Genomic DNA, 21,628 nt, shown 5'->3' with positions numbered 1-21,628 from the left:
ATGTATCGTTATAGAATAGTCTTAAGGATAATTTGACGCTCATAATTTGCCGTTCAAACAGATTTGACAAAAGACAATGAATAAGAAAAAAATAAGTGGTACGTACGAGATAGGGCGTAGAAACTTTATCGTTGTCACCAAGAGTGTAGAAGAACACAGTGACTGGAAGCTTTCGATGTTTTGGACAAAAGGAACCACTAGCCCCGAGCTCTGCCGTGAAACCATGAACCGTGGACACGGGCTCGAGTCTACCGTTTAAAGCTGATTCCTCGAAGCTGCCTAAAAGGGCATGACTCTGCGGCCTACTACGAGAAGAGGAGCGTCTTTTCGGTGTCTCCTCGCCTTCGCCAGCATTCTCGGTCTCTCTGTCGGTTTCTTCCAACGACACCGCGCCTGGACTTGGCGGAGTGTTCAATTCGAACAGTGCACTGCAACGACAAAGCCAGTTTCATAAGAATTCTACCTTGAGACCAAATGAAAAAATTACAAAATGATAATAAATGTTTCGTACCTTCTCTTCGAGGAGACCGAGTTTAAACTGCTATCGTAATCGAAGCAACAGCTGCCTCTTCTCAACGGTGCCGGGCTAGAAGTCAATGGCAATCCGGTCCTACTGTGGAACACCATCGAAGCTGCATTCTCCAACGATCGTCGGAATCTTTCTTGCTCAATGGCTGTGGGCACCGCTTTATCAAGAGTTTCCTCTTCGTCCGAAAGCGAATCACCTTTTCCATGTACGCCGTTTCGTAGCTTGGAAGACAAATAACCGTTGTTCTTCCCTGCGGTCGAAACAGAATCCTTGCGTAGCTTCGACAGGTTGCTACCATCGTCCTCTTCTTCGAGCTCGACTGTATCGTCGTTTTCTTCGTTTGTACTGTGCAGTCTGTTGGGCCATTTCGATAACTCGTGCTCGTAATAGCCGCAGAGGTCGTCCTTGTAATTTGTACTATAGGTTTTTGAGTTTTGATGTGCGCCATTTGTACTAAGGTCTGAAGGATCGAGCCACGCGTCACGTTTCTCCGTTTCTTCCGCGAAATTCGAGAAATCTATCCTACGTTTCGCTTTACTGTCCCTCAGATTCTTTGGATCGTGCAGGCTCGGCTGGACGTTGTTGTACGAGAACGAACGTTGACCTAACTGCTGACTCGTTTCCTGCGAACTGTCCTCCGTGGTCGAAAACACTTTCTTCTCTTGTTCCTTCTTGAACAGCTGCCGAAACCGATTGAATCTCTTGTTCAATGCCATTGGCAGAGATTTCTCGTCTTCCAACGGTACGGTTCTCTGCTCTTGACACATCTTCTCGCAGCCTAGATTGTTACGATCGTTCTTCTCCGTTTGATTGGCGAGTGCTGGCAACACGGACCTAGGTTTGGTCCCACTAGGAACCTCCGAGGGGTTCCTTCGATCTTTACTAGTTCGTAAGATTGCTCCCAGTAGTATGTCCGCTTTGTTCGAGACGTTTTGTAAACAGTCCATGGTGTCGTTTGTTCGTTTCTCCGAATTATTGCATTTGATCGCCTGCAGCTCATCGACCGATCCATTATCGTCGAGTTTCTCGCGTTTCTGCGACGGATCATAAATATTTTTATTGCCATAAATCTCGCTGAAATTGGTCTTTTGTAATGCTTGTTGGTCATTCTTTCGACACAATTTGTGACTACAACCTTTGCAAGCTTTCGTACGATTGACCATATTGTTCGTCGAGCACTCGCTGTTCTCCAAATTCGTATACTTTATCGTGGACTTCTCTGATCCGTCCTCGATCGACTTGTCCGATCTATCTCGCCTTTTGACGGTCCTGACGCTGGTCCTCTTACGACCCGACGGAGTTCTAGCTCTCAAAACAGCCAATACCTCGTCGAACTCTTGCTGACTCAACTCCAAATTGCAATTCTTAAATCTGACTTCGTTTCCTGGCTGCTCTTGGCTCTTCAGGTTCGTCGCTTTGACCTTGTTCTCTGCATAGCCGTTACTTGGCGCGACGCCTAGGACTCTTCCAGGAACCTTGCTAAACCAATCCAAGAAGCCTCCTTCCTCTTTCGACTTGTCTTTGTCGTCTGGGAACGACAATTTCGATATCAATTGACTCAAATCCTTCCCGGGTTTTCCTCTGTTGTTCGCGACGCCATCCAAGGTTGACTCTAGAGCTTCCTGTCCAGGTGACACCGCATCCGGATTCGACTTGTTCGACGACCTAGCGCGACTCTGATGCACCATGCAAGCGGAATCTTGCTTGAACCGATTATTCGTCGATGGGCCTGGATTTGATTCGTGAAAAGGACTGGGTTGTCTGAAAGGATTTATCACGAGATTCGATTCTTTAGAGACCGGAGGCTTGCAGGTTCTTTCCGGATCGTTGAAGTAACCCTCCTTTGTACCACGCAAGCTCTGGAAAGCGCACTTCCCGTTCGCGTTACTGTTGTTCCAAGATTCTACGAAAGACCAAGGCAGTGAGGAATTGAACGGTATCAAATTCTCGAAAAGACCGTTCTTCTCCGTTGATTTCGTTTCCGTTTCTTTGATTTTCTTGCTCCCAGCTCCCTGCACATCCGTCTTCACCAAGTTACTCTGTTTGTCGTTGCAATTCAAACCAGTCTTCAACTTAGAATCCTCGATCGTCCTTTTGTAACGTTTCTCCATGTTACCTTCTCGCTCATCGATGTTCAATTGGGTCTTGAAGTACCGCTCCAAGTTGTCAGAATTCAAATTGTTTCGATTCTTGATGCTGCTGCAGTCCTCGTACTTACTGCTTTGACTTTGGACAGACTTGATGCCACGATTGTTCGAGATCTCGACAGAGCACTTTGGATAACTCGAGCTCTGACTGTCCTTCGATTCCTGGATCACCGTTTCCTGCACCGATGGCATCGGCTGAACCGACACGCAGCTGTTCGCGTCCACGGGACCACACGGAAGAGATCGACGACGTTTCTTCTCGCGAATTTGTCGCGGAATCGTAGCCGATGGCGGTGGCACGTCTTCTTCCTCGCAGGGGCAGTGATGCTTTCCTGGCTTGTTGCATGGCGTCTGCAGTCTGTCGTCCACCAAAGCTGTTTTAAAAAAGCAAAGTTTTGTTTCGCGACATGTCCAAAATGAATTCTGTTAGATAGAAGACTGTTTTCGAGCATCAGCTTCGATAACTTGTCAACTTCAAACGTTTCAAATACCATGGCGGTTGCTGTGAGAAGGACAGAATTCATGGAACGATTAGGATCGGAGGTAGAGCCACAATATCAACAAGATAGACAGGTATATATATGATAAATAATGGAAGCAAAAAGTGATAACGAGTCTTGTAGATACATTTGTTGTTTGTTTGTAGGATAAGAAAAAAAAATAAAAATAATGATAGATCAGTCAGTACCAAAGTGAACGTAAAATGGGTTCTGAAGGTGATACTCGAACGACGAAATATCACGTTCATCGATTCCAATTCCCGTGATTTACCAGGCAAAAGGAGGCCTTCGGGATTTTGCGTAGCGCCGGGAACCGGGATAGCCTTGGTCGGTGTTAAAGCCCTCGCGACGCCCTCTTCGTCTTTCTCTTTGATCGGGTGCAGCGGACAGGTGAGAATCGGCACCTCCTCCATCCGCGGCTGTGCCCACACGGTGACCTAAAATTTACACGAGAAATCCTCTTCAGCTCCATTAAATGCAGTCACGGTACAGTCGAACGAGATTGGGTAGCCGATGACTCATATCTGCCGGTTAAAAGTAGGCATTCGTTAGTGTCCTCGACCACCAGAATAGAACCGTGGAAGGTACACACTCAGAGAGTACGTGGACGAGAACCACCGTGCAAATTGCATGAACGGTTCAAGGAACATTGACCTCTTCTCGCCTTAATCGCGAGTCAAACCAAGCCATTTCGTGTGCTCAACGTGAAAACATGTTGCTTGGTGGTGAATCCTGGGGTCGAACCACGTCTTCTCTTTGGTCCAACACCTTTTTTACACACTTCAAAAAGGAGAGTGAACAGATATCGATCTAAACGAGGTACGATAGGTTCTTTGAAGTGTTACGAACGACAGAAAATTGGCCGAAAGTATTTGTAAACAAAGTGTTGTACCACTGTAGTACTTTAAGTAAAGTATAGTGTCTCTATTGGTTCGAACAACTATTTGTCCCATGGTGATTCGTTATCACCCCTCGCAACAATACATAAATGGAATTAGTCTTCGGATCGATAACAACGTGTTCTGGATTTGAACGGAAGACCAAGAAGAAACGGAGACGAGGTTCGTTACCTTTATAGAATTTCCATCGCCATTGCCAGCCAAAGGGAACGTGTGTTCCACAGGTGCATCCCGGAACTTTCTAAGATTCTCGTCGTTATGCGGCACCACTCTTGTCGCGATGTAACATGGTTCAACGCCTTTGCTCCTGGACCACCAAGCAGCCACCTGACTGAAGTGAAGCCGGGAACGGACTGCCTGATACACTCCATAGAAGTTCATGGTCTCTGGACTCCTATATCGATGGACGCTTTCGTTAGTAACCCTTTGAACTTTTGTTAAAAAATTTGTAAATTTCGTAAAGTCATCGGCGATACTCACTTGCTGGGAACGGCACAGATACACCAATACTCGAGCAGCATCTCCGACGCTTGTTGCCATGGTGAGATCGATAAGGACGGTACGGGGTAGATCGGATTCTGGTTCGTAGCCTTTGCCAAACCACATGGACAATCGCTGCACAACACTACTTCGATGCACAAGGACGAACCGATCGCGATACGGTCTGCGATCTCTCGGACCAGCACAAGATACCGATTGCACTGTACAGACAACATGGTTTTTAAGAAACATTTAGTTTTTAACATTATCAGCGTTTACTTCATGCGAAACCTCTGCAATACCTTGATTAAGTACGATTAAACGAAATAATAAAAGTCGTAAACTTCACAATTAGAACTTACCAGATAATTATCTTCCTCGCATACGTGGTTGTTGGGAGCTGGTTGCATAGGAGCTGCACAGTGTGGGCCCTCTTTGTAACCACGTGGAGGGCCCTGAATCCTCCCTTCGCACACAAGGACTCCAAGGGCTCGGAACACGCTGAGAATGCCACCCCGACCACCAACCCCATTTGGGCTGGGAATGCCTCCTGTCACCGCACCTAGGCAGTGCATACCTGCAACGATAACAGGTTACAATATTTTTTAATCGTCCAACATTTCGTAAGTTCAAGAGAAGAACGAGATGACAGAGTTATTCTCTTATTCCAAAACCTCCTCTCACTTCGTAAAGAACGAACAGTCCACATATTAGAATAGAATGGTGCTCTATAGTACAGTGACTCACATATCCGTTCACGTACTTTAAAATTCTAAGAAAGGTGTATCATACTTTACACCTGAACTTAGATTACAAATACATATTCAATTTTTCCATATTGTTTAATAATTAATAAGCTTGCGTATAAATACATATTAATCTCACGCAAAGATACGCGTGAGTTAATGTAAGATCCTAATCTCGAATGTTTAAAATTATAATTATGCTAGACAAAATGAAAACCTATGCTGGCGATCCTATCGAGTATTTTTCCTAACGTCTGAACAGCAAAAGGTACTTGTGATCCACTTTGGTACAAAGCGTCTGAACGCTTAGAAAACCTGCCGAGTGCGTTCTAGAAACAAGCTTTTTCGTTGGAAACTAGCACGGACACGAACCTGTACGCATTCTCCTTCTGTGGAAGCAATGTCCAACGCACTGCAACAGGATCGTCGACATTTTCGAGACCTGCTCTCCGGGGAATGAAAACTGGAACGATTCGCGCACGAGTACCGCTATCGTTGATCTTAAACACGCGGTTCATGCTTCGAACCAGCCACGAGCACACCTTTTTCGCGATATCTTTGTCGAAGAAACGAACTTTGCTCTCCGGATCTATCACGTTCGCGAAGGAAATCGACGCACGTCATCGTATCCTTCCTTACCGTTTCTTCGTGAGTTACGACAAACGAAAGCGAACCTCTTCGTTACGCGCAGAGCTACACGTCATATTTTTCCTAAGAACATGTATCGAAAAATCTTCCACGAGCGATCCCTAGGCGCTCGATTCATCGAAGGATAACGAAGGTGATCGAATCCTGGAAATATGCAGAGGAAGGTGACCGAAACTCGTAGAAGCTGAAAATTGCACTTGCAGGGTATCCAGATATCGCCTGAGCAGATATTATGATCGTCACGCAAGCTTTCATAGGGTTTTTTCTCGTTTCTTTTCACGACATACGATCCGAGATTCGGTCGTCCGTCTTCAGTCGGTCATTATGTAAAGGTGAATACGCAGGAGGGCGATGGGCATTATTTATAACTTTGCCCGCCGCCATATGCGGCGAAAGCGACCAACCGGATTGGCTTCCTCGCTGCTTTTCACCGAGCGTTTCAACGTTCGAACGACACAAACGCACGCTTCTCGATGGAAAACGCCAAGATTTACTTGGAAATTCTATCTAAGTTCTTCGCTGGAAAATTCGCTCAGCTTCCAGGAACGTTTCTGGTAGTCCCAAACGCGACACAAAGGGAAACGTCTGGAAACGCGTCCGTACCGAGAACCGAATACCTCGAGATTCCTTCAAATTTTCTGACAATTGAATAATTGAGAACAGGAAAGAGGCTCGAATGTCGTTAATATTTCGCTAATAATAGCATGCCGCAAGCTGCGTTGAATCATGTCCTTTATGACAGAGATTGTATCGTGTCTGACTACACATGTCTATTTTCACTGTGATAATCAGCGTGTTAACTCTTCCCAACCTTTTTTCACGATTCGAACAGAGACCGAGATTTCTGCTGTACTTGCTTTGTCGATGGGAGATCGAACGTCATTATGTTTCATATCTTTTTAATAACGATTACGTCGTGTCTGACTATACGTGTCTATTTTCACTGTAACGGTCAATCCATTAACTTTTCCGAACATCTGCGACGATTTCTAATCTTTCGTGATTTGATTATATTTGTTTTATAAATCGATAAGATTGCACTGTGTACTCAAGAATCAAAAAGTTGGTAGATTTTACAAGCAGATCTTCAGACTGTTCGAGACATTTCTGTATCCCACAGACACTTTATAAACTTCCACCAAAGGCAGCTTCTTATTTTTTGTAACTTCGCGTTTAAGAAAGAGCGAAAAAACGATCAGACTACACTCAAAGCCGAAAACGAGCTGTCACGAACTACTTAGGAGACTTTGGAACACACTCAAACTCGAAAGTGAGCTTTGATTCGAGAGATTGACTTTTCATCTCGGAGTCAGTGCGACTCGTGTGAACGCGATGGAGAATTTGAATAAAGAAGTGCGCGGCACTGGCTCTCTCATACATTTGAACATACGCGTAGAGAAGGTCTTTCACGTGTGTCGAGGGTTTGAACGCAAAGGAGTGCTTGTGGGGTTCCACGAGGGTGATCGTACTCGGGTGTCATGCGCAAAAAGTTCAACCCTTGGCGAAGTCCTTTGAGAGTCGTTATCAGGATTAAGAGGCAACCGCCGCTTTAACATATTCTGACAAACGTTTAACAATTTATCAACGATGCTATTCGTCGTATCTCAGCAATATTTACAGAAATCTGCTCTTTAGACTGCTAAGTCTTTATCGTAATACCATTAACATTCTGTAGTTAGATAATCGTTATAAGCTTCTCGTCTTACCATTTCTTTGAATGGTAAATTGTACGTATAAAAGAATATGCAAGAATCACGAGTAAATCGAGATAACGAATAACAGATTCTCTCGCATTCTGATCCTTGGAGAAATAAATATCGGTTGTCCTGAATGTTATCAGAGCTGAAGTTCGCGACAAAAAATTTCTTTATACCGCTTCTAATCGCGTCGTACGGTAGTCTGGAACAGCCGATAAGCCGTTGCTTAAATCTTGTTAGTGCCAGATACTGTCAAAGTTTCCCCTTCTAATTAGTTATTCTAAATCCGCGCACGCAACGAGTACAATTTGCGAACACAGATATAACCTTACGAAGATAAAAATCGAAGGTAAACGAACGAAAAGAAATTAAAAAGTATTACTATTATCGAGCAAGCAGTTTCACAGTTAACTTATTCGAGTAGTTAATAGGAGGGTATCATAATTTTCGATGTTCCATGAAGTGAATGAGCAGCTTTAAAGTGGCAAGACTTTCATCGTTACAATCAAAGCAATATCGAGAAGCGTTTCGAGTTCATTGGTGTTCGAAGCTCCAGAGAAGACCTTCGTAAAGCTGAAAGGGTAGGGACCGGGATACGAGGATGAAAGGCTGAAGTCGACCAAGGTACAGGCATGTGGCGACGTCGAGGGACGTTCGAGGGACGTCGAGGGACGCCGACGGAAAGGGCGATGCGCTTCTGGTGCAGCACAGTGTGAATGCACCGGCTGGTCCAGCTGAGAAAAACAACCGGCCCGTTGGCGCCGCTGTTATCCACCAAGCAGTAAACAAGCTATCGAGAAATTATTTGGACAGACTTACTTTCACGGATCCCTGCGATTCCTGTTTTTGATCGAACGCGAGTCAGATTACTCGTAACCCTCTGTACAGAAATTTTCGAAAACAAACGATATCCATATTCGATCTTTACGTTTACAACATTCCAGACATTTCCTCGAATCGGTCGTGGTATTCCAAATTTTTAGTCCGAAAGGAACAGAAACGCGAAAGAACGAACCTTTGAGAACCACAATGACTAATAATGATTCCGCGGTGAACGGAAGAGTTCCGTGTGTCGTTCCTGATCGTGGAAACTTTTGCAAGGCAGTCAGCCAACAAACAGATAGCCAGAATTAGTCACTAAACGACTATCAATTATCACGATCCACATGCCGTCTATTATAGTCGGAATTGCCCCGAGCAGCTCAAGCTCGCGGCCATCGCGTATACACATACGCAGCGGTGAACTACAAGGCGAACGAAGATGGACCAATATTGTTGTGGCTTGATAAAGATTATCGAGCGAGTCCGCAATACAAAAGACACTAGCGAAACTTTATGCATTGGTTCTGCAGAAGACGATAAACGACGGACTTTGCGTTTTCATGGTGGTACTCGTTGGAAATCGTCGAAGGTTTAAAATTTGTTCAATGAATAATGATTCAAAACGTGTCGTCGCGAATAATTTCTACTCCATCGAATTTCGTAACAAAAGACGGTCAGACGAAGCGAGCCTTAACTTCTGCATACACGAGACAACGAAGCGTGAAATTTGCAGTTGAAACGCGCTCCTGTAAACGCATTAACAGTATTACACGGCTTCCAGACGCAGCCTGTTAATTCCATTAACCGCGATAATATTTTCTTTCTTCTGCATATTCATTAATCTATCGATGATCTGCTGAAACGCTCTGAACATTGCTCGAGCTTCGACTGATTCCGAATCGTTATCATCCAGAGAGCTTTCTGTCCTCCCTCCGTTCTTCGAAGGGTCGTTGGTTCATGCGTCTAGACGAGGTCGTCCCACCCCCGTTTCTTTTGGGGAAAATTACTGCCGTCGAGGTTCAAGACCCCTATCAGCATCAAGAAACCTCGACCAACGACAAGGAGATTCTGATTACGCGTGCAAAAACGGAGAAATCTTTTGCTCGCTGATTAATCACGGAAACAGTCACTGTGTACAAGGCTTTATTACGTATCTTGTCTTGTATATATTACTTACCTATATTTCTTCGTTTTCGCTTATCGAGTCGATGCACATCGCCGTATTTACCTTCTTTCAAACTCTCCGACGAGGAACAGTACAATCGTTATCGATAAGATTTACGTCGATATCGGCAAGTCCAAGAAACACAACATCTGCAACCTATTTGTACACATTTTACATCGTGTCAAAAATCGATCAAATTAATTTACTGTCACAGTAAAATGTTTTATCTTCTTTTTTTTAATTTGAACGAGAGATAACTTTCAAGATTTTTGATAGTCCCTTTAAATTTGTTATTGTGTCACGTCCGCGGCAGAGGCTTCTTGCGTTCTGTGCACGTGAGGAAAGAAAACAAAATGATAGTCCGGTACAACGGGTTCTAGGTTTCCTGAACGGTTAGTACGTCCTTAGGGCTGAGCTGTTCCCTGTACCGGGATGCAATCAATGTAAACGAACGCTACTCGTTGACAGTCTATTCTTTGACCCATTATTTCTCATAAAAAGGGGCTGCACTTTTTAATCTTCTTGGAACGAATACGGTTTCGTAAATATTATTCATATTTAAACGGAAGATGGAAATGTACTCGTCAAACATTCGCTCCAAGATTTCTTGGTCGTATTCGTAACCTCTTGATTATTCCTCTGCAACATAAATTTGGATTTTGGTCTTGGGACTGTCCTTCGATTTTTAACACTTGACGATTTATGACTCACGCAAGAACAGTCATCATATTGCGCTTTATAACTTTCCTAAAATTCGCCGCAATTTTCAAGCTAATAAGAGATTAACTGATTTAACACAGCCATATCAAAACGTTAACGAAGACGATCGATTAATACGACGAAAGTCGCGCGACGAATAAAATGACGTTGCAAAAATGTAGTTGTATTGCACAAGAGCTCGAACACCAGGAATTTATCTTCCGGTGAAAAGAGAAAACGTAAATGCGAACGTGGTGGCTTCTAATTTATGTTATCGTTGCGCGAGGAGACGATAGCCTGCATCAAACTTTTGCGTAATGATCGTGCAGAGATACATCGAGACGTAACGCGAACAACATTGTAACTAGTTTATAAGTTTGCAGAAGACCGATTTACAATTTTCTGACACTATTTTGTAAATCCGCTGTTTCTCTGTCACTGTGCATCGCTCCGCAGAACTTCCAAGCTTTGCAACAGGATAATCAAAAAAGTATTCCTATTCATAGATACCAATTGAGCAAAAGCTAGATATTAATGAAACAATTGGCAATGGTTGGAGCGATTAACAAGATCCGTAAATCGGATGTACCGAAGGTATTTGCGATAAGCGAACGTCCTTGTTCAGATAACGATTCTGCTTTTGTCGTAACCGAGTTTGCGTAGCATTGTTTGAACAAGGTACCCAAAATACTTCTCTCCAGGTGAAATATCTCTTCGACGATGGATACGGAATTAACGGAACATTTGGGTTTTCCATAATTCTTGCAAACAGTATTTTAAGGCTTTCACTGTTTAGTTCCTCGCATTTACTGTCTCCATCGAAATTGACGATGAGTTATGCAAAGACTTATTGCAATGCGACAAAACTTTTACAGTGAACAATATATCCTCGCTGTCAGAATGATCAAACGTTTAATGCTTGTCCCTCGTTATACAGTTTATGAGCCACATTGAACATACGGATAGTGTGTGGGTCTGAAATGAACCAATACCAAAGACATCGGTCTCCAGCAACCGTGTTTCGACGATTGTAAAGCGACGTTAAGGAAAGAGAACGAAATACATCGAGCTGGTCAGACAGTTTTTGGTTGGACTCGTCGGTGTGCAGGATTTCTGATCCGGTGTCGGTTTAGGGTCATCAACAACCACGATGGCCGACCGTTTGCTTTTTCAGCCGAGATTTCACTCGCGGCTGTTTAATATACATGACTCGGTGTGTGCAACAGCTGCACACCCGAGCCCCTTTAACGCTTCTGGAAATAGAAAGTCATTCGCAAGGTGGATGTTAAACTATCGTTACCATTAGTTCTCCAAACAACGCGTAATCCTCGGGTTTTCCAAGAAACTTTTTGGGTCGAAGTTCTGTTGCTCGATCGAATCGATCGTCGATCTTCGGACAAAGAAACGCTCTTCTTCGTGGTTCGATTTAGCTTTAATTCACCCTACCGAGTATTCACGAGTGCATTGTACTTTGATCCGACGGTATCTCAACCTTTCCACTGTTTGCAATTGCGGCGAACGAAGGCCGCCGTTGCCTGTAATAACATCTCCCAGATGAAGATTGCATTTTCTTTATTCGTTATCGTGCTGCCGTCAATATTAGTACTCTTAGGATGTATTTATAACTCGAGAGAAAGAGGCTTTTCGTGCAAACGCCTCGCGGTAGCGCGAGAAGAAAAAAAGAAAATAAAAGATTTGCTGTTCGCTAAATTTGGTTGATCGCGACAGGAATGCAACTCGTAGAAAGTACGTCGAATCGAGAGCACGGAACGTCGATAAGTTCGAAATCGAAAAGAACACGAAACGCGGATCGTGTTACGACCGAAAACGTCGTGATACGAGCGCGGTTAGGAAAGGAAGTAGCAACGTCTAAACCAAGACGTCCACCGCTGCTGATTCGAGTATCTGAAGCAACCTCCTGAGCACGCTTCTATTTCTATTTCCAGAAACACGGTGGACATAGCAGACTCTCGTGGCTCGTGCCACTTCGAATCGGAACGCCTATTCGGACAATTTTTAAGATCGAGCAGAAAATTATCGAGATGTTAATAGTTCTTCGCGCGAACTTCATCGATGCCTCCTCTGATCGTCTCGGATTTGAAACGATGAAAAATTGAAGCAAAGTGACATAATCGAACAGTGAGAGTGGATACTACTGGGAAACCTCAAGCTTCCGTTTGTACCAGATTCCCGTTTACATAACGCGGTTAACTACGATCAAACGCGACGTTCGATCACTTTTCTAGCTCTAATTCTCTTGTCGACAGGCAATGCTAACGATTTCCCTTTCCTTTTATTCCGATAATATCGCGTCGACGTTGAAACGTTCGTTTAATGGATTACAGCGTATATTCCATAAAATTTTGCAAGGCTATTCTATTAATAATCCGTTAAATATAACAATAACCATGAAATTACGAGACTGTGAAAATGTTAAAGTAGCTTCGAAAAGATCATCCGACTGCAATTGCACGTGCACTCGGAAACGCAGCGGTTCTCCTGCAAACCTGCTAAAAGAAACATCACCGGTAAGAGCTCGGGTTCGTGTAAAAGAGTCGAGGTGAAAGAGTCTTCTGGGTCCTCTGGATATCGTGTCAAGGCTAATGTTTATCGACCGGATAGTAACTTCTCGTACACGCGTCCGCTTATTGACTGAACTCGTATATGTCGTTTCTCTCTTTCTTGCATCCTACAGCCTGGTTTACCTGCTCGAGGCCTCTTTGTCTCCTATACAGGTAGAAAACAGTGTCGGATCAAAAACAGGCATTTCCACTGTCAACGATGTGGAACGAAACTACTGTAGTTTTGCAATCGTGTGACTGCTTTTGTTTCAATGAAACATAATTTATACGTTGCCGACGCACGAAGAAATTCACGGTTGATCTTTTCCTTTCGTTCTACCCTTCGAGAGTACACGGCGATACGCGCAGTACTTGAGCGTTCGCGATAAAACAGCCATTTTACGATCCAAAGATTGATGACTTTTAAATTGCTGTAACTGTTTGAGGCTAACGTTTACGTTTATCTTTGAAGCTGTGATTCGCTACGATTTTTACCAAGATTCGTGGAAACGAGTTGAGAAGCGTTCGATGGCTACATTTTTCAAGAAGCAAAGATACTTGTTATTATTTTGTATAATTCTGATCTCCGGTGACCAGACGTCGTTAGTAAATTAAAAAGAAGAGTGAAAAGATGTTAGAAGAGATATCTGTAAATATTGGAAGTTAGGTTTCATAAAAGTAATTCCGTTGATCTGTGGAAGAACCCGCAGGGGCCCTGATAGGTACGGAGGTGGCCGGTACTGGGGGCTTGTATCAGCGGCGAGGTCAGCTGAGCGTAGCGTCGAGCCCTCAGCTGGGAGTAAAAGATGGCGTCGAACAGCTGATCGGTTGTCTGCACATGCGCGCTCTCCTCGCGTTAGCAGACGCCGCGAGAGCTCGGCGAGCGCACGTGCGAAATATCGACAGTCTATTTCCAGGTTGGAACGAAAATGGCTCGTTTCTCTCGTGCCATATGGCTCGATTCGCGACTGCTTCCCGACAAGGGAACAAAGACCGTCGACTAACCCTTTGACCATGAGACTATTTTCGGTAGAAAGCACAATGCCGAACGATTCTTGCATTCGAATACTTCATTGTGAATTACGGCTACCAACCCTATTCGATGAGCTCATAATCCTAGGGAAAAAAAACTCTTCTCGATCGAGTATGAAAAGAATTGTGCTGGCTGCAATTAATTGTAAGTTTAGTACGTCCTTGAGATAAAGTAATTACTACGACCAAGTTAGGACCTTCGATCGTTCAATACATTGTCGTTAACGAAGAACGAACAAAGCATCGAGAAAAAAACGATTCCGGTCACATCTTCGTTATCGGATAGAATTTTACGCAACCTAATATTGCCTCTAACGTTACCTTGGCTCGAAGCAAAAGTATACGAGGTCACCGGTAATCGAAGGGGCTTTTATCTTATCGTCGGATGACTGTGTCGACTATCTCTAGGGCAAATTATACTTTCACTTAGCAACCCAACGACCTGTCTGTCCCTCTCTTTCGTGGAAGAAGGTACTTGAAAACGGTAGCGATGCATTTTTGCTACGACGTTCTGGAGCGAGCAGTCCTTGAAATCGAGGCGCGAGGTTACTTCGATCAAAGCTACAGCTGCTAGAAATGGCCACCAAAAGTCGCTTTATAAGCTTGACATTCCAGCTGGTATCGTGCCAACGCTAATCGTCACGATATTGCGGCACGTTCGTGACGTTTGTACTTGTGTCCTTTCACTTTGGCCAGGTGCTCGAATCGTGTACCGTACGCTTTTCGTACAAGTGCACGAAAATCCTTCGCAGGTCCCATTTTAACCGAACCTTTTCCTCTCGAGTAACAAGTTCCATTAGTTACTCGGTCGAAACGCAACAACTTTCAACCGCTGCCAGTCGATGGAAAATTGCTGAATCGTTATATTCGCTTGCACAACGTTCGCTTCTTTTAATATTAAAAGCTTCGTTGCAAAACCCGCCACCGCTCATTTGCGAAACGAAAACTGTCTCTTTTCGAAGCGCAGAACGAATGGAAACGAATAAAAAGAATGTCGGGTACCAACGAGAACAAAATCGGTACCAGACACTTGGGTAATACTCTCCGTAAGTAACAAGCGATCCTTTCTCGTTTGGGGTCCTTTCACCCGAGCCAGGTGTTACGAATTACGGGACCCGTCTAACAATAAGTAGGCACTCGTGAACCGCTACGAATCAGGGACTATGTGTCGAAAACAACGCTACAATTCGTTATCGAAACGAGGAACAACCTTTGGATTCGAACAGAGTTCGCGAACGAAAGCCATTTCGATCGCGACTCTCGATGGAAGTAACCTCGCATTTCGAACGCTACAAGTGGTCAACCTATTTTCGGCTGCTCTTGAATAATTCGACGCAGAGTGGGATCTTGTGTCCGTGCAGATTATTTTCTAACTAATTGATCAACGACAGCGACGTTATTTAATATCTTTGTAGGTAAAAGATGAAATGCGACAAAGCTGCCTTGAACTTGCAATTCCCTTCCGCGCGTATGCTCGTGGCATCGATTATTGCGCACAGCGTTGTATAACTTAATTACGATTCTCGATGAGCTACTCGTTAGATCCATCGACGTATATGGATGCGGATTAAATCAAGTCGATCATCGATGACAAGGTGACGACACGCTGCGATTTAAAACGTCAAATAACTGCGTATAAAGTGCGTAAGATGATAAGAGGAGTTTAAATCGATGCGGAAGAAAGTACACGCGATATCTCGATCACGTGGACATCTATCGATCCTCGTGGATCTATCGAGGAGGGCGACGCTCGATCTCGACTTCCGCGTTGGACAACGATAGAACTTGCGAATTGCGCGTAAAATCGGCGCACGCGATTGCATAATGTGCTTATACGAGTGCAACGGTGCATACACGTGTCAGCGTGCGGTACGGTGTACCGATATCGTAGACGACCAGTCGACTGTTGCTAACTCGTGAAACCGCACCCTGCTCTCGTGGTGCGTCGTTTCGACACTTTAAAACCGTTTTCAGAAGCTACGGAAACGCAAATATAATTCGAAACTTATCTCGAGCCGTTCCTTTTTCCGTTAAAAAATAAGACACGATTCGTGCACACTGCTTTCGCTAGAATTAAACGAGAAGCTAAGAGAAAATAATTGCAATGTTTGTCGGGTAATCATACATTTCACTAGATACATCTTATAACCGTGATCGAAGTCGAAAATTGAAAATGAACGTACCTACGCATAACGCAACCGACTATTATGTAAATGAACGCGAAGAAGGTGCATGTAAGTTGCATCGTCAATAACACGCGATTAAAAGAAATTATACGATGTTGTTTCGTACCGTACACGCGCCCCATAATCGTTTCGTGATTGGTCGTTCAGTCGGTTCGTCCGGTTTCTCCCGACATCCTGTTTTTTCTACCAATCCGAAATCGGAGGGCCAACCGTGTTTAACCGATTAGACGGCGGACGTTTGATAGGTCGACGGTATCGCTAGAAATACACCGCAACTTGCGTATATACCTTTTGATTTTATCCGCGATCGTACTGCCAAAAGAGCGCTTCCAACGCCGCCCAAAAATAAACTTGCGCTTCCGGTAGGCTCGTAAGAACGAAAATCGTGAAAAGCCGTGTTGCGAGCTTCTGCCTCGTGTTTCGTTCTACTCTCTTTTCTTTCGATTCGGTTCCATCGCTCGTTTCCACGAAGAAACATTGCTCTATTCGATCCACCGGTGCGACGAGAGAGGATAAGAAGGAAATTTCGGGATATTCGTAAACATTTTTGATGGACTTTTCAGTGAAGAATCGAAAGTTTTCTCGAGATTGACCCGGCACGTTCCACTTTCGCACGGTACAAGCACGAAACTGGGTTGACTGGTCGAAGTAACAAGGGGTGCATGGTTTACGGACGAATCTATCCCGGCTAGCTGTGTTCTATTTGACGAGAAGACCTTCAAATTCGACGCATCAAACGTTCGATGCAATTCGATCGTGTGAAGGATTAAAACTTCTTCAACGCGAAGCATTTGTAAATGGAAGTGCTTGCAATGAAAAATTTCTCGTTTCAAAAGCGTTAAAAGGAACGAGTTTCGCTTCGTTACGTGTTACTCGAAAAATTGTTCCGCTCGAGGCTGCCGCACGAAATTGGGATTTTAACAGCGAATGGTTAAAGGGTTAATAATACTTGTCAGGCTATTTAAATTCACACTGACAGTCACGATATTCGAAGCGATAAGTGCACGGATCGGGATGCCTGAACGCACGCCCGTGCCAAAGGCAGAACGGATGTAGCGAAAAGAATCCAAAACGACACCTCTGTATCTCGTTCGGGGCCGTCTCGGATTTCGATATTGCAGTGTACTCTTACAGAGTTGATTATCATCGTGAAACTGGATAGTCGCGGCCTCCACGTGGGTACTGAAGGTAAAAAACAGGTACAAACTGCCGTTTCCAACGTTGCGATTTTGTCGTATCTCTTATCTGAACCGTATCCTGTCTACTTCGATTAATATCGACGATCTCTGCATACGGGCTCGACGTCACCAAAATGCGGCTAAAATAATCTTGCCAAAGAGTAAGATTTTAAATATTCCCGATCACTCGATCGCTAATTTTACGAGTATAATTAGAATATATCGCTATACCCGCAGCAGGATAAAAAAGTTCGAGTAGTTATGTAACTCTATTGATCCCGCTCGGACCCCGTTCAGTCGTTTGGGTAATTGAGCCGTAATTTAACGATGGGATTTTAATTATCAGCTCTTGCTTCCTCTTTTCCAGCGGTCTGAATTCGAAGGGTGAACGGTATTTCTCGCTGACGAAAAAAGGAAACGAGTACGAGCGAAGTAGTGCGTTGTCGAGTAGGGCGTAGCATTTAGTAAATAGTCATGTAACTCGAACTCTCTGGAAAAAGAGGTGAAGTGGGTTGGATGGGGGGTAGTAGGCAGGGAATAAAAAAGATTCTCGTCCAAGCCCTTTTCCACCCTCGAGCAAATTGACGTCATACCCTTCCTCCCTTGTCGAGACGTTCGTCAATGTGGAAGCCCGCATTGTGTGTCACGCTCCGGTACATACAACATATCGTGCAGAGAACTCGCACGAGAAGCCTATCATTTGTTCGCGAAGTGGCGTAAGCTGGCTCGAAACAACGCAATTATTCATCGGCCAGACGCTCGCCGACACGTGGGACGTTCGAATGAAAATGAGAAATTTTCTCTTGCTTGCGTTCCACGAGATCGAGGCCAACAGAAACAAACGAACCGTTCGCGTTTTCGACCCGAGAAAAAATTGTTAACTCGACGCTTCAGAAAATTAAACGACCCTTAACCCTATCACCCACCGATTCTCCGTTCGTCAACTTATTCTTTCGGTCGAAACTTTCCGAATTTTATGCGGATGTACGTATTTTATTATCAGCTTCGAAGCGTCGACGATCGAGCACGCGATATCGAATGAGCTGCCGCGAGGCTCGTGCAAACTCGAGGCTGGGGTTGCGCTTCGACTACAAAGGGTTCGCGCTACCTCTTACGGAAGAAAGGAAAATTCAGAATATCGCGAGAATCGCGCACGTACTAAAATTCTAGCAACAGCTGCACCGAGATTATGGAGAAATGTCTCTCGAGTCCAGTGAACCTGGCACCGGGACGCCATCGAAACGAGGAAGAAGAGCGTCTTGACGCGAGACAAAAGTTTTCTGGAGAGGCTGAGGGACAGGTGGAGAGAAAAGAGAATCTCAAAGGGGTAATGAGGCCGGTGGGTGGGAAACAGTGGGTGCAAATCTAGGTTACCTGTATATTATGCAACCAACACCGATGCAATTCCGCGGTTGCACGTGCACTCGCATGCACATGCACACGCGGATCATTAGCTACGCCACGTTTGGACGGTCAACTGTTCAATTTCTAATTAACGTATCGACTGTCGCCGTAAATTCGTTACAAGCGCGATAGGTGAACTATCTCCGTTTTCTGAATTAAAGTTCAAAGTTGACATTTCTTTAAGAACCCTTTACGCGTTTGGAAATCCGAAGAACGAAAAAGCAAACTGGCAGAGTCGAGAATAAGAAAGGCGGGAAAACCAACATCTACTCTCAAAATAAAATTAAGAAGGAGCGAATATTTTTGGCACAACTACCTTCTTGTTCCTCGAGCGAATGTCTACCTTTCCTTCGAACTCTTGGCACAAGAAAGACCGTTTCTTTTCTCTCGGCAGTCCAACGATTTTTGCCATATTTCTTCTTTTTTTCGACGTCAACGACCCAATAACATTGGGCTACCAACGTCCGCGACAAAGAAACACGCGTTCTGCCCGCGAATACAAACGGAGACCAGCTTTGTTACCTCGATCATTTATGGGACGACAAAACACGTGACGGACGAGTTATGTCAAAACAACACGGGGGCGTTGTATCCTGAGGAGAGGACGTTGAACCAAACTGTTTTCGACGTGCACTCGAGAAAATTCAAGGTGACTACCGGAGGTTCTTGCACGTTTGACCCTCGAGAATTATTCGTTCGTCTCTCGAAATAAATTTAAAGCGACGTCGACTGAGTTTTTCGCCTCGCCGTTGAAATGTGGCGTCGACGTTTCAACCCTCTAATGTTGATAGCCATTCGTGAAGCAGAACTGCAATATTCAAGATTGCTATCGTTCCTAATGTAACGGTCGATCCGATATTCCAATTTTGTAAAAGTAAAAATGTTACGATGTAGGAAAGTTATTTTCCGAAAGCAGGCCAAGCGCAGCTTGCAACAAGACGAAATTACAGCGAGTAATTTATCGCGACTTTCACGACTCTAGGATTCAATGATAATTATCGCCAAGCAGTTTGAAATCGCGGTGAAAGTGAGCGAAACCGATTATTATCGAGATGCGTGGTATCAAAAAAGAACCATAATATCCGTGATTCATGGGCTTCCTCGAAAATTTTCCGCAAAACTGTCGATCGTAATCGTGTCTGTCTAATTGGAAGAACAGTATAACGTTCTTCCCATTGCTACATGCTTAGCTGAAGCGGAGAAAACGGACCGGCGAAACAATTATGAAGAGTTTCGCAATCGAGTCGAGCAGCAAGCCAAGCCCATTTTCCACGAAATTCTGCAAACGAATTCTGTCTATCCGAACGGAAAATCACGAATCAACCTTGACAACCGGTCCTTATTATCGATGCTCTACTTCGACCCAACTGTGAGAACAAAACGTGGAAAATCTAAATTCGTTTTGTCCATCGCGGCAGTCTCGGTTATATCGTCGAGTGGCAAAGAAAAGTCTTTTCTTCGTTTCTTCGACACGATTTCGTTGCAACTACGGTTCGTTAAATCGCATAATCTACTGGTACGCTATGAATACCGAAATGACTTTTAGTTCGTGGTGTATGGCCAAGGTGCAATGCAGCTGTACGAGCTGCATCGTCCCCCTCGAACGAGGCTGCGGTAAATGGTCTTCTCTCTCGGATAACACGTGCACTGTTATCTTCTATCTAGCATGGATCGCGCTTACATAAGGCAACCGATACACGCCGAGGCAATGGTTCGAAGGATCTTCGTACGAGACCGTTCGTTTCTTTCGCGAGCTTTTAAGAAGGAAAACCCTATTCAGTCCGGTGTACCGTTTTAATGGTACACTTTTTTTCTTGAGCGCTGAGCACTCGCGAACAGAGCTAACCGTACACGAATCGCGAAGGATGTGCTACTTGCAGCCGAGAAAGTGGAGCCATACGAGAAAACTTTACGAGCGTGTGCGATTAGTCTACTGAATCATCGTCCTGCTAGTTTAAAGATCGTAAAAGTATATGACACGTATCATTATACCCACCGTAATTCGCTTATTACAACCGGAGAAAACGGTGACGTTTAAACGGTGAATAAGAAAAGTTGTACAACCTGACACATAGGAAACCAACACGTGGCGATCTAAAGCTCCGTGATATAACGCACGACGAGTTAACCCGTGGCAATCTTAAGCGATCGAGGAGGTAGATAGTTAAGAAAATTGCATAGCTTTTCAACTTCTAGAGCGATTTCTGCGATTTAGTCACGATTAAAAACACGTTAGAACCGTGTGCAAGCAATTTTCATCCGCGATTGAAACACGTAGAAGGATTTCCAGCTTTTCATTGTTACCGCATTGCGTACGCCCCACTAACTACGCTCGGAAGTGATTTACGAAGTACGATGATTTAAATGAGATTTAAACAGATCGCTGCTGATAATTCCCACCGACTATTTGGCACGACCACGCGTGATCGTATTTACGTAATATCGTTAAATCCCCGACCAAACGCTTAATCAACTTCACTCGGCATTATTTACATCGACTGTCAAGAAAGTTGCTCACGAATCGTTCCTTTAATCGCGCTCGAAAAAACTGATTTGAAAAAAAAGTCTCTCTCGTAGGAGGCTGAACAACCGCAAACTGTACTACTCACGTTTCTAACATCGCGATCATATACCAACACATTGACTGCTTCGAATGTAATGTAATTGTATAACTGAAAAAAGAGATAAAACGTTTGAATAACATTACTATTAATTACCGGTTATGCAAGATGTTAGAAATTGAAAGCTAACATTCGAAAATTAACAATTACGCGTTCGTATACTTAAACAATTAGAGCTTCAACAACGTGTCTTATCGTGCATGTCCGTTTCTACTGTCGCGTGCAATTCTGTGGCAAGAGAGAAACTTACCAAGAATCGTATAATTGATTATAACCTGAATTTATAATCTAATACACACGTGTTTCTTTCGTGA

General features: G+C 44.2%; 1 protein-coding gene across 5 annotated transcripts in view; it reads right to left on the bottom strand.

Annotated features, from left to right (window-relative positions):
• Positions 1 to 21,628, bottom strand: part of atos (atos homolog atossa) — a 28,180-nt gene that overhangs the window by 4,622 nt on the left and 1,930 nt on the right. Inside the window, exons 1-7 of one of the 5 annotated variants that reach the window (XM_076532945.1) lie at positions 19,010 to 19,103; positions 4,918 to 5,132; positions 4,556 to 4,776; positions 4,247 to 4,469; positions 3,448 to 3,613; positions 512 to 3,050; positions 107 to 428 (exon numbers count right to left, since the gene is read on the bottom strand). In XM_076532945.1, the coding sequence (XP_076389060.1) occupies positions 107 to 428; positions 512 to 3,050; positions 3,448 to 3,613; positions 4,247 to 4,469; positions 4,556 to 4,776; positions 4,918 to 5,130 (3,684 nt within the window). In that variant the 5' untranslated portion in view covers positions 5,131 to 5,132; positions 19,010 to 19,103. Of the gene's footprint in view, positions 1 to 106; positions 429 to 511; positions 3,051 to 3,447; positions 3,701 to 4,246; positions 4,470 to 4,555; positions 4,777 to 4,917; positions 5,133 to 5,673; positions 5,945 to 9,645; positions 9,810 to 19,009; positions 19,104 to 21,628 lie in introns of those variants that run through there. The other 4 variants (XM_076532944.1, XM_003704139.3, XM_012287403.2 and 1 more) reach the window with 4 other exon arrangements.

Source organism: Megachile rotundata, chromosome 6 (assembly GCF_050947335.1).
Source record: "Megachile rotundata isolate GNS110a chromosome 6, iyMegRotu1, whole genome shotgun sequence".
In the NCBI taxonomy this organism is placed as follows: domain Eukaryota; kingdom Metazoa; phylum Arthropoda; class Insecta; order Hymenoptera; family Megachilidae; genus Megachile; species Megachile rotundata.
Note: the sequence above shows the minus strand (reverse complement) of the source record. Positions and strands in the feature narration are given on the sequence as shown.